Source organism: Suillus clintonianus (assembly GCF_016758775.1).
Source record: "Suillus clintonianus strain FC179 chromosome Unknown DEU56scaffold_5, whole genome shotgun sequence".
NCBI classification, from domain to species: Eukaryota; Fungi; Basidiomycota; class Agaricomycetes; order Boletales; family Suillaceae; genus Suillus; species Suillus clintonianus.
Genome location: NW_024539229.1, coordinates 464224 through 478445, shown reverse-complemented (window position 1 = coordinate 478445; position 14222 = coordinate 464224). Strand labels below are relative to the sequence as shown.

The following is a 14222-nucleotide window of genomic DNA, read 5'->3' as shown; positions in this document are numbered from 1 at the left end:
GTCAACATGTCCCTGGAATCGACGTCAGTACATTCATCTCTAATCCCCACGCTTTCTGACCTCATTAAAAGTTCTTGGCTATCCTTGATCGTGACTGTAAGGAACTTGGGAGAAGTCGTCCCAAATCGCTGTCAATATGACTCCTGTGAACGCCAGCCCCTTTGAAATGTTTCGAAGGGATCCGGGTGGACGACCGGGAGAACTCGGCTGGCTGCATAGCGGCGTCGCGTTCACTGTGACTGAAAGGATGTGAAGAAATAGCGGTTCACGTTTTTTTCGGGAAAATACACGGATCACATGTTCTGCAATGATCAGATACGGTGACAACTCCGCCTTTAGCAGAAAGTGAATCTTGTTCAAGTTTTGACAGCATCCCATTGGCGTCGAGAAGAACCGACTGAACTGAAGGCATAGGATAAGGTGATATATTACAGTAACATCCAGTGCGTGGCATTGCATACATCATTAATTGATTCACGTATTGTCCAGCATAGGACCCCGGGCCCACAAGGATCCAAGTAGAAAAAGAAAAGAGGTATTACTGGGAATCAAGGCAGGGTGCTGCCCTCCAAAGCGAGCTCGCTATCAATGAATTGAAGCGCTTCTTCAGCAGAAGGACGATCGTCGGGAATTTTTGACCAACAATGGGTCATGAAATTCCAGTGCCGGTCAATAATATGATCGCCGTCTGGACGAGGATGCATTTCCCCCTGAAAGCTCACTTTGCGGCAGATTGTGAATGCACTAGTCAAGTGAGGCCAAGGAACGTCCCCGGTCAAAACCTGGGGGCGAGTTAGTAAGTTGCATTAGCAAGAGGGAAAGACTTACTTGAAGCACAATACAACCAAACGAGTACATGTCACATTTAGCGGTAACTGCAGAGGCTGATTCTTCGTCAAGAAGTTCAGGAGCCGTCCACCTCAATGCTCCTGGATGACAGCCCATTTTCACAAGGTACGTCATCCCGAGCGATTTTTCTAACGTTCCAGAAAGGCCAAAATCTGCAATGTATGCAGTTCCATCGCTACCGACGAGAACATTGTTCTTGTGGTTGATCATTAGTATGAGTGGTGACACAAATGAGGAACCTTACGCCAGTTAGGTCGCCGTGAACAACTGCATTCGAGTAAGCGTGTCCGTCTATACTGAATGTATGAACTGACGGAGACAGTTTATTTATTCATTTTTGGTATGTGCGTGTATTCACTCACGATAGTTGAGGCCATCGGCTATGTCACGGAGCTTGGCACGAAACAATTAGCTCGATGAGGCAAACTGGGAATGGACTTGAAGTGCTCACCAGAAGCAAGCGATCGCGCAGCGTAAGGGTTCCGTTGTTCTGGCTGAGGAACGACGTCAGGGAGCCATTGTCTATCCATGGAGCCACCAGAGCCACAGAGGGGCCAAAGTGTCGAGTAGTACCCATAAGCTTCAAGATGTTCTTATGTTTCAACCTCTTCCAGATGCCAAGCTCTCTCCGGGGCACCTATGAAGGCTGGCTCAGTGAGGTCTGTCTGTTACAGGTCACAGACCATTACCTCAGCACTGACGAATGATCGAATTGCTTTGACGGCGACCTGGGTGGTAAGTAAAACATCATTAAACATGCAAGGACGGTAACACTGTCACGAACATCTATATCACCGTCTGGTCCGTGATATACGCATTTGTAGATATCTCCATATCCGCCGCCGGAAACTGGGTATTCACAGCATCGATTGATGAAGCTCGTTAAGTCGTCTGGGATAGGTATTGGGGGGATTGGCTGAGTGGAGGGAGCAACATTGGAAAGAGTTTTGTTCCTTGGAGGTTTGAGAAGATACAAGGAAGAATGATGGTTAAGCTCGTCTGGTTTATTATCCCTCAGGGACAGAGTGGTTACATGGACGGAAGTTGACAAAGTGGGTGGGACAACTAGGGAAGCCCCGCCGTTTGAGGAGATAACAGTAGGGGATGGGGAATGTGAGCGATATTCTAATGATATGGGACGTCGTGACCTAGAGTCAGGGGATAAGAAAGCTAAATCTGGTTGTGGGGCATTTGTAGAGGGTGAAGGGAGTATTGGGACGTGCACTGTCTGATTCAATGATACTAGGCCAGTGATGACGATTTCCGGAATGCTCCCTTCTGCCATGAGACTAGGTAAACAGGAAGAAGGGATTATGGAATTGAGAACTGATGAAATCTATAAATACTCATGAATAAAAAGTGGCGTCGATGTACCAGTGCCACTGTGCTACGTCGGCCAACTCCGAATTATTAGCGCCGCACCGCAAGGGGCCTTTTCGACCCAAATTTAAATATAGCGTGATATTAATGCCTCACCAGACTGAATTCTCGTCACTTGCATCAGTTTGATTTCTCATCGATAAACCACTCCTGCACCATCGGAATGCGTCATCGGTATGGCACTTGAGAAACTGGTGTAGACACTTGCAGACACGATCTAATGATCACGCCGCGTGTATGGCCCCAGCGCAGGCGCCGCTACGATATGGACAGTGCGCAAGATCTACGTCGGAGCTTGGTCTCTACTTAGTACTCACTTTTTTTTTGTTGATCAGTGTATAGACACTCATGTAAAAATTTCACTGCACCAGTCTTCGGGCATCGCATCGGTGGACGAGAGATCATTTAACCTCTGCAGATCTCAAGGCAGTAGTACCATTCTGCGCGTGTAATGCAACTTCGATTCAAGCAGGGGCGGGCTCGCATTGCATAGGAACGAATGCTGTTCCTTCGTATAGGGGAACCTAGGGAGACCATAGCAGGCTGATGGCGCCACGTTGAAAGAGATGCCAAGTCAATCTGATGCATATGTGTTCGTTGCCAGCCTGAGTGGGGTTTGAGACAAACTTGAAGGTGTTTACATCACAAACACGTTCAAACTTTCAAAAGTTGCAATCGACTTACTTTTCACCGCCGCCGATCATTAAATCTGAGTCTCCAAAAGCACCAAATGGTGATGGCTGACAACGATCTTCCACGACTGTCGCATTCAGATAACTACCTGAGGTATGGCAGACAGATGATCCTCGATGGCTTTGGTTTAGAGGGTGCGCCAGAAAGATCTGTCCACAACCGCTCATGCAAACCACCCAACAGGTCAACTCAAATTACAGAACTCGTCTGTCGTGGTCATCGGAGCAGGGGGCCTTGGTTGCCCCGCATTACAATATCTCGCTGCAGCGGGCGTAGGTACGTAGGCCCGTTTTTCAAACAAGCATGTAACGCAGAGGAACTCACGTTTGCTAGATAGGTCGCCTAGGCATAATCGACCACGACACGGTCGAACTGTCTAATCTCCAACGCCAGATCCTTCACAATGATAAAACGATCGGCAGCCCGAAAGCCGTCTCTGCAGCCCAAGCTATCGCTGCTCTGAACCCACGCGTCAACATCGACGTATGCCCCATTGCTCTTGATTCATCCAACGCGATCTCTATCCTCGCCCCGTATGATGTGATCCTCGATTGCACAGATAATGCTCCCACACGCTACCTTCTCTCTGATACCGCCGTCAGGCTCAAAAAGCCTCTCGTCAGTGGTGCCGCACAGAAATTCGATGGCCAACTTTGCGTATATAATCTGGGCGAGGATGGCCCCTGCTATCGTTGCATATTTCCGAAGCCACCTGCCCCAGAAATGACAGGGTCCTGCGAGGAGACAGGCATACTAGGCGCTGTAACAGGGATTATTGGAAATCTGCAGGCACTAGAGGCGATAAAGCTCATCACGGGTCTGCATGGTGAGTTGTACTAGCTGTTGCAGGGCATATAGTTTCTGAAAGATTAGCAAGATAACAAAGCTTCCCTGTTGCTTTTCAGCGCTCTATCTGTTCCTCCGTTTCGTACCGTGAAGCTGAGATCAAGAAAGCTCACGTGCGCTGCATGCGGAATCGAGGGCCAGAAAATCGGGTCCATCGAAGAAACAGATTATGTAGCATTTTGTGGTGGTGCACGGCCGAATTGGTCAGAACGTGGTCTCGAAGCTGGCGGGCCTGAATCGCGGATATATGTCAAAGAACTGAAATCCGTCTTCGAATCAAACGAAAATCATGCCATCATCGATGTGCGGCCGAGAACCGAGTTTGGTATATGTCATCTTCCGAGGTCTACGAGTAAGTGCTTTCAAGTCCAGAGGCGCAGTCTATCTCACAAGTGTGTGTTCAGGTGTCCCGCTCAATGTTCTCCTGGCTAATCCAGCGCCGCATGTTCCCCAAGACAAATCATGCCAGGTGTTTGTTCTGTGCAGGTTAGGCAATGACTCTCAAATCGCTGCGGATGCGATCAGGGCAGTTGATCCCAATCTGATTGTAAAAGATGTTGTCGGAGGCTTGCGTGCATGGTCAAATGAGATAGATCCAACGTTTCCTGTGTATTGAGGTAAATTACACTTGCCACTCTTTCTTGTGGCGATCTATGATGTAGGAGAAGCTAGCAACTATACAGGTGGACCTCGAATTGAGATCTAAGATAATACATGTATTGATCCACCTTGTCACTTTCCTGAGAATAAATATGAGAAAGTGCGGAGCAACAGGAGGCGATCCACATACTAAGACCTGCCTTCAGCCACTTGGGTATCTTCTTCTCGGTACTTGAGCTCGAAGTCGTAGTGGGATGTTTAGCTGACTTGGGAGGTTCGGCGTCAACACTGGGGGGTTTTGGTAGCTCAATCGCTCGTGCTACAATGGATGACAACAGCGGTGCGGGGATATTGGTGCCTGTGAGTCTCGTGAGGGGTAGCGCATGACTTCATGGCGAATGGACCTACCATTCAGAGATTCGTCTTCGAAACGCAAGAGGAGGACTGATGACGGGGCAAGCTGCAGTTCTGCCAAGCTTAAATCACGGACATTTGGGTCTGATACCTTCAGGTCGCGCTTGGGAGGAGATTGATCTACGAATGAAATGTTCAAAGCCTAATCCATCCAAAGCGGCCAACACACGAACATAGGATGAACTTGATAGACTTGACATCATCTCGGAGAGACGACCGCACAAATGCGTACACGGAGCGGATTTTGTCCGTCGAGGGGAATATCTTCTCCAATTGTGTTCGATCGGAGAATCTCACACGTATCGTTGTCTGCGTGTATTCAGTCCATGTTCGACTGACTTGAGACTGAAGAGACGCACATTCGGCCATCGATCTCTCTTCGATTTCTCTGCTGCCTCTCGCTGAGCTCGAACTTGTAGAGGGGCATCAACTAACGATCGTGTCCGGGCGCTTAGCGTTGCTTGAGCAGCCTTCAGGTCCGCAGGAGATGGGTTGAAATAGGAGTCTGACAGTTCTTCTACTGTAGAACTTTACCATTAGTTACGATGTGGTGTTTTGGAATGTGGAAACCCACGGGGAGTGTTGATCGTTGAGGCAGTTGGAGGCTTATACACCTTGAACTCGGCAGGACTCGGGGGTGCTTCTCCCGCACTAGAACCCGGTGTAGACGTCGCACTGTTCTGCGTAGGTGTAGATGATTGTGAATTCTCAGCCATGGCCTCTTCTTGGACGTCGAGTTCAAAGTAGAAGATGACTGATCAAAGGGAAGAACTGTATTGATACATTGTACAACAAACAAACGTTTTGCAGTATCTTACAATCTACAGATACGCCGGAAAGTCTTACAAAGAACCTGTGGATGGAAGGAAGGTCAGAATCCATGAATTTCTCAATGAAAGACGATGAAAAAATCAGAGGCTGCAGAAGTTGTCTCAGCTCACTCGCCTCAGGGCTGGCGGGCGAGCTAACCTTTTGGTGTAAAACGAGTGAATCGAACGCAAATTACTAGTAGCATCACATAGAGAAATGAAAGGTGAACTTGAACTTACCAGGTGCCACGATGAATGGAGGAGATGAGAAAGAAAATAGTGAAAGTAGAACGACGCTGACTCAAGTCTACCAGTATTGTTTGGGGTTGTTTGAGAGGCTTACGTAGTCGCTTCTCCTCCAATGACCGCCTGTCTGTCTAGAAAAGTTCAAAGCAATCTCAGAGCTCCTCATGCCGCACAATCATCACGACGGGCACTGCAGCCACGAGAGCCACGAACATGACCATGATCACGATACCAGCGACCTTGGCCCCAATGATAATCTATTTTCGTACATCGACCGCGCCAATGTCGTCGCACTGAACGCCACCAGGGAGGGCTCTGTCGTCATTAAACCCTGGGATCAAAGGAGCAACGAGGAAGTTGTATGTACGTCTGCGCACATTCTCATGTTCAAGAATTGATCACCTTTGAATGATATCTAGTGTTTGGAGTCGGATGCCGATGATCAGCTGTAAGGTCTCGCTGCATCGAGATCTCGACATTATGCAGCTCAAATGACATTTTATTGAGAATTCTGCGCATCCCTTTCACCGGATCCGTTAGGCTTCGGTCTTTACTGCTAAAGACGGGCCCGGGTGACCAGACCCCAACGAAAGTCGCCCTGGTTGGTCTAAATCCCTATTTTTCGTCATGTTGTTCATACATAGTTCCACATATAGTTTTCCAATCAACCTAGCATGGATTTCAACGACGTTTCCGACAAGGCGCCTGTTCAAGAATTCGATATCCCTCAGGACAGGAACGTTGCGGAGTACGCTGTCAAGTACATTTATTCTACCTCTCCGCGGAAATCGTCTTGACGCCAACCCTCCAGGACGGCAAAGTTTAACAACGTTTCTTCCCTGACGTTATTCTTCCCCGCCTCTCAGGGGGCGGACACGACAAGAATTTACTATGTCGGTCTCCTTGGTCATTGGACCGAGGTATGTCTGTTCACGAGCCACTGTTTTTCGATTCTCAAGACTTACATTCATTCCCGTAGCGCAAGAGCGATCCGGTGATCACTGTCTATGAAACTCAGGCTAACCTTGCCGACCACGAAAAGATTCAGGGAACTGACGGCAACTTCAGTACAACACAGTCCTAATAAAATGTCATCGCTATACCATAATTACAGTGCCCATAAAAAGTGAAGTTATTGGAATGTGTATACAAGATAGCATATGCATGCAGGTGCGGTGATGTATAGTAGAGCATAACAATCGATGTAAAATTCTGAATCCATGCTTGATGTTGCCTACATCCACAATATATCCATCCATGTAGTTCTCAAGATACAGATAACGCCTTGAGGACCAGGCCCTAAAGCCGATGCAGAAAGTGGGACGGTTTTGATCAATCACGAGGGGTTCATCCTTGTCGACCGGATCCGTCCGCACTCCGTTGCATGAACGATTGCATCATCTCATGATTCACCGTCCCCGCCCCACCAGGATACATGCCCCCACTAATTTGCCTCTGTGGTACTCCGCCGCCGCCCTATACATGTCGAATCATTAACATATCACCACGCGCGCGTACCATATAACAACTCACAAACATATTCATCGGCAGATTCGCTCCATTCAAAAATGGACTCATATTTTGCATTCCTACACCAGGTCCAGGCGTTGGTGCCGGTACCTCCTGCTGCATTGCTCCCGTCTGTTGTGGTTGCTGCGGTTGTTGCCGTTGCCGTTGTCGCATCTGCTGCTGCAGCGCAAGTTGTTGCATGAAGTATCTTTGCTGCTGCGGGTCAAGACCCTGAAGTCGCGTCAACATCTCAGGGGCGAACACGCCTGATTGATGTTGTGGTTGTGATTGCAGTTGTGGTTGCGGTTGCGATTGTAATTGCGGTTGCGGCTGCGGCTGTAATTGTGGTTGTGGTTGCGGTTGCGGTTTTGGGGCGTCGACTTTGCCAGAGCCTGGCAAATCTGGAAGTCCAGTAACTGGAAATACTGCACCTGTTAGCCCATTACTCATTGGGAACACGATCATATTGTTTGACATAACCCCAGAGGGAAGTTGCCACGCCGCTATGCCAAACTGAATGTCAAGAAATATCAGCAACAACGACAGCAAGCGAGAATGGAGGGAACGCTCACTGATCGGTTTTCCATCATGGTCTTCATCATGACATGGTGAACCATGTCATTCATTTTCTGTTCAATATTCCGTGCTTGGGGTTTGAACTGGACCATCACAGCAGATTGGTGGTGTTTCCGAAGCCACGTCTGTAATTCCATTTGATCCTTCACTCCTTCGTTCGATAGATTGATGAACATTTTGTCAGGCCACGTCTCCGTGTGCCTGCCCAAAGGAATTAGTACCAGACCAATAAAGACTGTTCGATTACGTACAGTTCCCCCTTGGAAATCGCAACGGCCATCTGGACTTCGAGCCCCTTTTGCTGTCCAGCATGAGACACCGTGAAGGTGAAAGAACCTTCCCATTGCTTTGGCCCTCCTGAGGTGGTCGAGGTCGAGGCCTGGGGCTGGGGCTGGGGCTGAGGCTGAGGCTGATATGTAGATCCGGATGCAGGCGGGGGGGCTGGTCGGGGCTTTGGTGAACCGGTGAAGGGTGATGACTGGATACCAGTCTTGTTGATCAGCTTCAGCATTTGTGCGGCGACCTCGGGACTATGTGGGAATCCTGCTGATCCCGAACGCGCCTGCATGAATTGCATTAGCGCCTGTTGATCTGTGAGCGGCGGTTTCTGCTCTTCCATAGGGGCAGATACGGGTGCAGACACCGTTGGCGGTACTGCATCTTCCGACATGCCGTTGCTCGCTGCCGGTTGAGGTTGTGTTTCTCCGGACCCTCCTGCGCCAGAACTCAAACCGCCCATCGCAGGCCTGTTCGCCATCTGAAACAAAATAGCCTTGATCTTCAATGCGTTCTGATACTTTATGATGCGCTCCTTCTTAAGTGATTCGACCTCTGCAGCGTTCCCGGCAGAGTGCGCATCCTGGATTTTGGCTTCGAGGGTTTTTATATCAGCTTCAAGACCTTTTCCACGGTCGACTAGCATGTTGACGTTGGGAGGGAATGTGTGCTGCGTCGGGGGAGCATTGGGGTTCGGAGGATTGGTAGGTGGGTGTGCGGCAGGTGCTGCAGGGGGTTTTGCAGGACTAGATACAGGCGTAATGGTTGCGTGCGGCGGCATGGGGGAAGGATGGAGCAGTTGCGAATGTGGTTGAGAAGGTGGGGCTGAAGGTGTGGGGACCTGCCGAGAAGGTGGTCTCTGGCCTACTGGACCAGCACCTCCTCCCGGAGGACGCGGGCTAAGTGCTGGTGAACTTTTCTCGCTGACCTTCTGTCGTTTGGTATCTGGGGTTTGAGGAGACTCATTTGGACGCTTTATAGCGTCTGGAATTGGTGAGCGCGGGAATGGGAGGGAGGTTGTGCGCGAGAGCTCACTGAGTTTCGGGGTCTGCACATGCGACAGTGGGGGAAACCCAGAAAGCATGAGTGTATGTGGTGGGTAGACAGTGAACCAGGGACTGGTTTGTGCAGCTGGTGCTGAGGTCTGACAGAGAAGTTTCAATAACAACACGATGGACACAAATGTGAACTGACGGCAGACTGGACATCCTGAAACTGTTGTATATGTTGTAGTGCGACAAGGCTCAGATTGATTTTTCTCTATGACACTGGTCAAATCAATGTGAAAAGTTCCTCCAAGGGTACTAACTTTCTTGAGTTCCAGCGGTAGCGTGTCCCACGATACTGAGTCGAGATGTGGAAGGGTATTCCATGCGGGCCGTTGCGCAGAATTGGGTGGACTTCCAGCAATATGTAGTATATGCGAGACAGGTACTCGACCATCCTTCGGACCAGCCAAGGCGAGCGAGTTATGCAAGATGTCGAAGAGCTTCCATGACAGCTTGTAGTGAGAAGTGGGTCAAGATACAGTAGGACGCACCTCGATAGCAGCAACCATCCCCTCCAGTGCTGATAGCCCCCTTACACCAACCGCGGAGCCAATTCCTAACTTCCTCGGATCCTCGCGCAATTCCTTCACCACAGAAACCGGGGGAAAAAAGAAACGTTTTGACAACAGCGGATTGGGAAGCGTATCCGCTGCGCCATACGTCACTAAAGCTAGCCGGAACTAAACGCATCACCCATGTTTAGCATGTTACTTGACATAAGAAAGATCCAGGTGAGACGCACTTGGTGACCGCTGTATGTTTCGTTCAGGCGCTTGAGAATCGGCATGATGTACGCTGTGAGCACACGAGTCCATTCTGTAGCGAGTGATAGAGAGGCATCAATAACACAGGCGACGGCGAGGACTTCCTGGGCGGCATCGGACTGAGCTTGGACTTGCGGTGCTTGTTGCTGCGACTGCAACTGGGCGGACATGAGAGAGAAAGTGACAATCGCTGTTGCAGGACCTCAGAATTGAGGCTGTCGAAGGATCCACAACGACGTCAAGCAGACTGTCGCGGAGTCAAAATTATGAACGTGGTGGTCTTGGTTTACCACTAGCTATGCAGATCCGACAGTAGCGCATTAATATTCCTATAACTAAGGATCTTTGCATTACACTACGCATCAATGCTTAATCATAGCTTCGGACAAAGGGTGACTGAAAACATCGCTTCCCAAGTCCATGTGGGTATCAAGCTAAATACTGTTGTCAATATACGAAAAGGACAACAGAGTAACTAAAGTAACTCGAGATAACATGTACCGAGTGTCATTGTGGACGACACAGCCATATAGTTAATGTGTGCACCACACATAAGAGTCCATCTACTCGACTGTCCTATCGACTGTCCTCTGAAACAGACTCACATCGTTATGAGATGTGTGCCTTACAACATTACGAACCATGCACCGCCGCCGATGCCCAGCACCGTGCTTACTACGAGTCCATACCAAGCGCTAGAGAGCGAGAACGTGCGGCGGCTCGCGCCAGACGTTGCTGCTGAGCTCGTCCCGACCGAAGCCAGGTACGACGAGTAGTTGACGATTGTGCCGGTGGTTGTGGGGGTTGGCAACACAGTGACGGGCCCTGAAGGTGTAAAAGTGGCTAACACGGCAACGGTAGAGCCAGCAGCATTTGTGGTGGTATAGGTGTATGGGGTAGGTCCCCCCGGTGTTAACACTGTCGATGCGGGTTGTTCTACGGGGCCTTGATTCTTTGTAGTCGAAGTAGTTGCTATGGTTTGGAGTATCGGATTTGTGGTAGTGGTAGTGGTTAAGAGGGTATTTGAGGTAAGAGGGGTCGTAACACCAGTAATTGTTGACCTGTTAGCGACATGAGCATATACTTCAAGGCTAATGTGGTTGTGACTTCACTCACAGAATTTGTGTCGTAGGAAGACCAAGAGGGTTTACTGTAACGACTTCCACGACTGTAGCGCCATTGCTGTTCCAGTAATTAAATCAAACAAAAACTATACAAGGGCTGATAAACTCACATATCGGTAATTGTTTCTGTCTGAGCGTATGCCCACGACGCGCACAAGGCGATCGCAGCGATTAAAACGCTCTTCATCGCGTTTTTGGACGAGGATGATGCACTTGTCGTTGTCTGGGTAGCTAATGAGCTGCGAGCGTGGTATATAAAGCCAGCACCACTGCCTGAGTGCTTAGGTATCCACGCTAATAATATACAACCCCATTTGCTTCCACCGGCAGGCAACCTGCTATATCGGGATATTTCCAGCCGAAAACCTCCTCGTATTACGGCCGTGAGAACTCCAAAAAGGGATAATTTTCCCGAAAATTTCTCTTTTCTTACAGAGCTCGTGACTGGTTTTTTTTGGGAGATGATAGATCGATGGCGGCAATTCTGCCTGCATCGTCTTCCTCGTCCATCTCCTGCATCTTGTGTTTTTTTGCTGCGGCCGTTCTCCGCGTCGCACACACTCCAAGCTAAGAAGAAGAAAATGCCTCCCAAGAAGGCTGCCGCCGCAGAGAAAAAAGTTATGCTTGGTCGTCCAAGCAATAACTTGAAGATCGGTATCGTCGGTATGCGCTTATCATCCTGCAGTCGAATCCAGACTCAAAGGCCGCCCATACAGGTCTTCCGAATGTTGGAAAGTCATCTTTTTTCAATGTTCTATCCGACACCGGTACGGATAGCCTTTATGCAGTCACGCATCCAAATCTAAAATATCTTAGATTTGGGAAAGGCTGCCAACTTTCCATACGCAACTATCAACCCAGAAGAAGCGCGTATCCCCGTGCCGGATGCGCGTTTCGAGTGGCTTTGCGATCTTTATAAGCCCTCCTCGCGCGTACCTGCTTTCCTCACCTGCATTGATATTGCCGGTCTTACTGCAGTACGTCCATGACCCATGTACCTTGCTCTCTCTCCGCCGACACATTTTCAGGGTGCATCAACAGGTGCAGGACTTGGAAATGCATTCTTGTCCCACGTCCGCGCTGTCGATGGTATCTTCCAGGTCGTCCGTGCTTTTGATGACGCCGAAGTCATCCATGTAGAGGGCGATGTTGACCCTCTCCGTGATATGGAGATCATCCAGACCGAGCTTCGTCTTAAGGATATTGAGTGGGTCGAGAAGCACCTTGATGGTCTCAAACGCACTGGTCGATCGCTTGGCAACAATAGTTTGGCGGATAAAGCTAAGAAGGAAGAAATCGTGCGTCTCGCCGGAAACACTGTTTGGTGTGCAGCTGGTGCGGACTCACGCTGTAGGCAACAATCGAGAAAGTTCTTAAAACCCTTACCGTTGATGGCAAGGATGTCAGGAAGGGCGAGTGGACAAATAAAGAGGCGAGTCTTGTTCTTGACAAAAATATTTACCTGCACTTTGGTTCGTACCCTGATGAAAAAGAGCATTTGCTCGATAACCCAGCTCGTTGAGGAGGGAGTAACGCCCCACTATTCCTTTGAGATAACTGTTTTTTCTGATTCCTTCCTTGTCTCCCGTAATCTTTGTCTACCACGCTGACCGTCGTCCTACAGGTAAATATCACGTCCTTATCATCACTTTCAAGCGATGAAAAAGAGCTTCGCTCGATAACCCAGCTCGTTGAGGAGGGAGTAACGCCCCAATATTCCTTTGAGATAACTGTTTTTTCTGATTTTTCCTTGTCCGCGATCTTCGTGTACCATGCTGACTGTCATCCTACAGGTAAATACGATGTTTTCGTTATCGCTTTTGAGCGATGAAAAAGAGCTTTGCTCGATAACCCAGCTCGTTGAGGAGGGAGTAACGCCCCAATATTCCTTTGAGATAACATTTTTTTCTGATTCCTCCTTTTCTTCTGGTCTTTATCTACCATACTGACCATTATCCTCTAGGTAAATATTATACTCTCGTCAACGCTTTTGAGCGATGAAAAAGAGCATCAGCTGGATTAACCCAGATATTTGGGGCGGGAGGAACGTTCCATCATTCAATGATCTTTTTTCGACCCCTTGACCTTCACGTTCCCGCTACTTTTTTGGCGCACGCTAATACAAACTGTTATCCATAGATCGAGGTTGTCAACAGCCTCACCTTACTAACTGCCAAGCCCATCACTTACCTCGTCAATCTCAGCGAGAAGGACTACATCCGCAAAAAGAACAAGTGGTATGGTTTTTCACTAACTCTCTTTGTCACTACCACTCACTCGCATACAGGTTAGCCAAAATTAAGGGCTGGATTGACACAAACAACCCCGGTGATCCCCTCATACCGTTCTCTGTATCTTTGGAGGAGCGTCTTGCGCAACTTCCAGACGATGAGCGTGCTGAGGCTCAAAAGGAGCCAGGAACGCAGAGTGCCCTTGGAAAAATAACACAAGCGGGATACTCCAGTCTTGACGTGGGTCTCATCTGCTGGTCGTTGACAGCTCTCTGATCGATGAAATCACAGCTTATCCGCTATTTCACATGTGGACCTGATGAAGTGCGTGCATGGACGATTCGCAAGGGCACAAAGGCACCACAGGCGGCTGGTGTGATTCAGTATGCTGATTTTATGATTTTATTTTACCCGTTCTCACACTTGCATAGCTCGGACTTTGAGAACAAGTTCGTCTGCGGTGAAATAATGACATACGAGGACCTCAAGGAGCACGGAAGTGAAGCTGCTGTTAAGGCTGGAGGTAAACTGAGACAGCAAGGCAAGCCTTATGAGAGTGAGTTCTTCTCGTCGTTCTCTTATGACCATCACTGACGGGCGGGCGACAGTGGTGGACGGAGATATTGCTTACTGGAAATCTGGTTAATTGGACGGATCATCAAGAAGTCAGGGTTGTTGTACGTTGCATACATACTTGTGCTAGTTGAGGCAAGTGGGCTAATCGCATTGATTGACGATTGATGTTTCGTGCAAAGATCCTAACATTACGCGGTCTTGTTGATTCTGTTTGGCGCTGTTGTGACTGCACAAAAGAACGTTTGGTGCTCATGTAATTCCTCTAGTTTGTGGCAAGCAC

At 49.0% G+C, this 14222-nt stretch overlaps 7 protein-coding genes across 7 annotated transcripts; 3 read left to right on the top strand and 4 right to left on the bottom strand.

Moving 5' to 3' along the window:
• Positions 1–548: 548 nt before the first annotated feature.
• DEU56DRAFT_907432 (kinase-like domain-containing protein) lies at positions 549–2134 on the bottom strand (the record flags this gene model as incomplete). The annotated part of the gene is made up of 7 exons (XM_041356901.1): positions 549–782; positions 829–1044; positions 1094–1158; positions 1212–1242; positions 1301–1486; positions 1539–1577; positions 1634–2134. The coding sequence occupies 7 exons, from the start codon at positions 2132–2134 to the stop codon at positions 549–551; spliced, it is 1272 nt and encodes a 423-aa protein (XP_041214066.1).
• An 831-nt stretch (positions 2135–2965) lies between these two features.
• DEU56DRAFT_725938 (uncharacterized protein) lies at positions 2966–4384 on the top strand (the record flags this gene model as incomplete). The annotated part of the gene is made up of 5 exons (XM_041347894.1): positions 2966–3056; positions 3106–3194; positions 3256–3748; positions 3800–4120; positions 4173–4384. 5 exons carry the CDS (start codon positions 2966–2968, stop codon positions 4382–4384), a joined length of 1206 nt encoding a protein of 401 aa, XP_041214065.1.
• A 58-nt stretch (positions 4385–4442) lies between these two features.
• Positions 4443–5591, bottom strand: DEU56DRAFT_430539 (uncharacterized protein). The gene is made up of 6 exons (XM_041346196.1): positions 5357–5591; positions 5142–5302; positions 4956–5091; positions 4777–4902; positions 4559–4726; positions 4443–4508 (listed from the first exon to the last, which is right to left on the bottom strand). Exons 1-6 carry the CDS (start codon positions 5496–5498, stop codon positions 4501–4503), a joined length of 741 nt encoding a protein of 246 aa, XP_041214064.1. The 5' UTR covers positions 5499–5591; the 3' UTR covers positions 4443–4500.
• Positions 5592–6001: 410 nt separating this feature from the next.
• Positions 6002–6921, top strand: DEU56DRAFT_868503 (galactose-binding domain-like protein; the record flags this gene model as incomplete). Its single annotated transcript, XM_041355494.1, has 6 exons — positions 6002–6196; positions 6257–6285; positions 6345–6438; positions 6494–6597; positions 6649–6757; positions 6817–6921. The coding sequence occupies 6 exons, from the start codon at positions 6002–6004 to the stop codon at positions 6919–6921; spliced, it is 636 nt and encodes a 211-aa protein (XP_041214063.1).
• Positions 6922–6932: 11 nt separating this feature from the next.
• DEU56DRAFT_430386 (uncharacterized protein) lies at positions 6933–10349 on the bottom strand. Its single transcript, XM_041346195.1, has 8 exons — positions 9990–10349; positions 9739–9927; positions 9508–9687; positions 9393–9458; positions 8174–9342; positions 7919–8123; positions 7371–7859; positions 6933–7313 (listed from the first exon to the last, which is right to left on the bottom strand). Exons 1-8 carry the CDS (start codon positions 10179–10181, stop codon positions 7185–7187), a joined length of 2619 nt encoding a protein of 872 aa, XP_041214062.1. The 5' UTR covers positions 10182–10349; the 3' UTR covers positions 6933–7184.
• Positions 10327–11396, bottom strand: DEU56DRAFT_772041 (uncharacterized protein). The gene is made up of 3 exons (XM_041351508.1): positions 11246–11396; positions 11128–11193; positions 10327–11072 (listed from the first exon to the last, which is right to left on the bottom strand). Exons 1-3 carry the CDS (start codon positions 11320–11322, stop codon positions 10637–10639), a joined length of 579 nt encoding a protein of 192 aa, XP_041214061.1. The 5' UTR covers positions 11323–11396; the 3' UTR covers positions 10327–10636.
• A 320-nt stretch (positions 11397–11716) lies between these two features.
• DEU56DRAFT_868502 (P-loop containing nucleoside triphosphate hydrolase protein) lies at positions 11717–14012 on the top strand (the record flags this gene model as incomplete). Its single annotated transcript, XM_041355493.1, has 10 exons — positions 11717–11798; positions 11852–11902; positions 11952–12112; positions 12164–12433; positions 12490–12567; positions 13275–13372; positions 13423–13606; positions 13658–13749; positions 13798–13922; positions 13975–14012. 10 exons carry the CDS (start codon positions 11717–11719, stop codon positions 14010–14012), a joined length of 1179 nt encoding a protein of 392 aa, XP_041214060.1.
• Between the last annotated feature and the right edge of the window lie 210 nt (positions 14013–14222).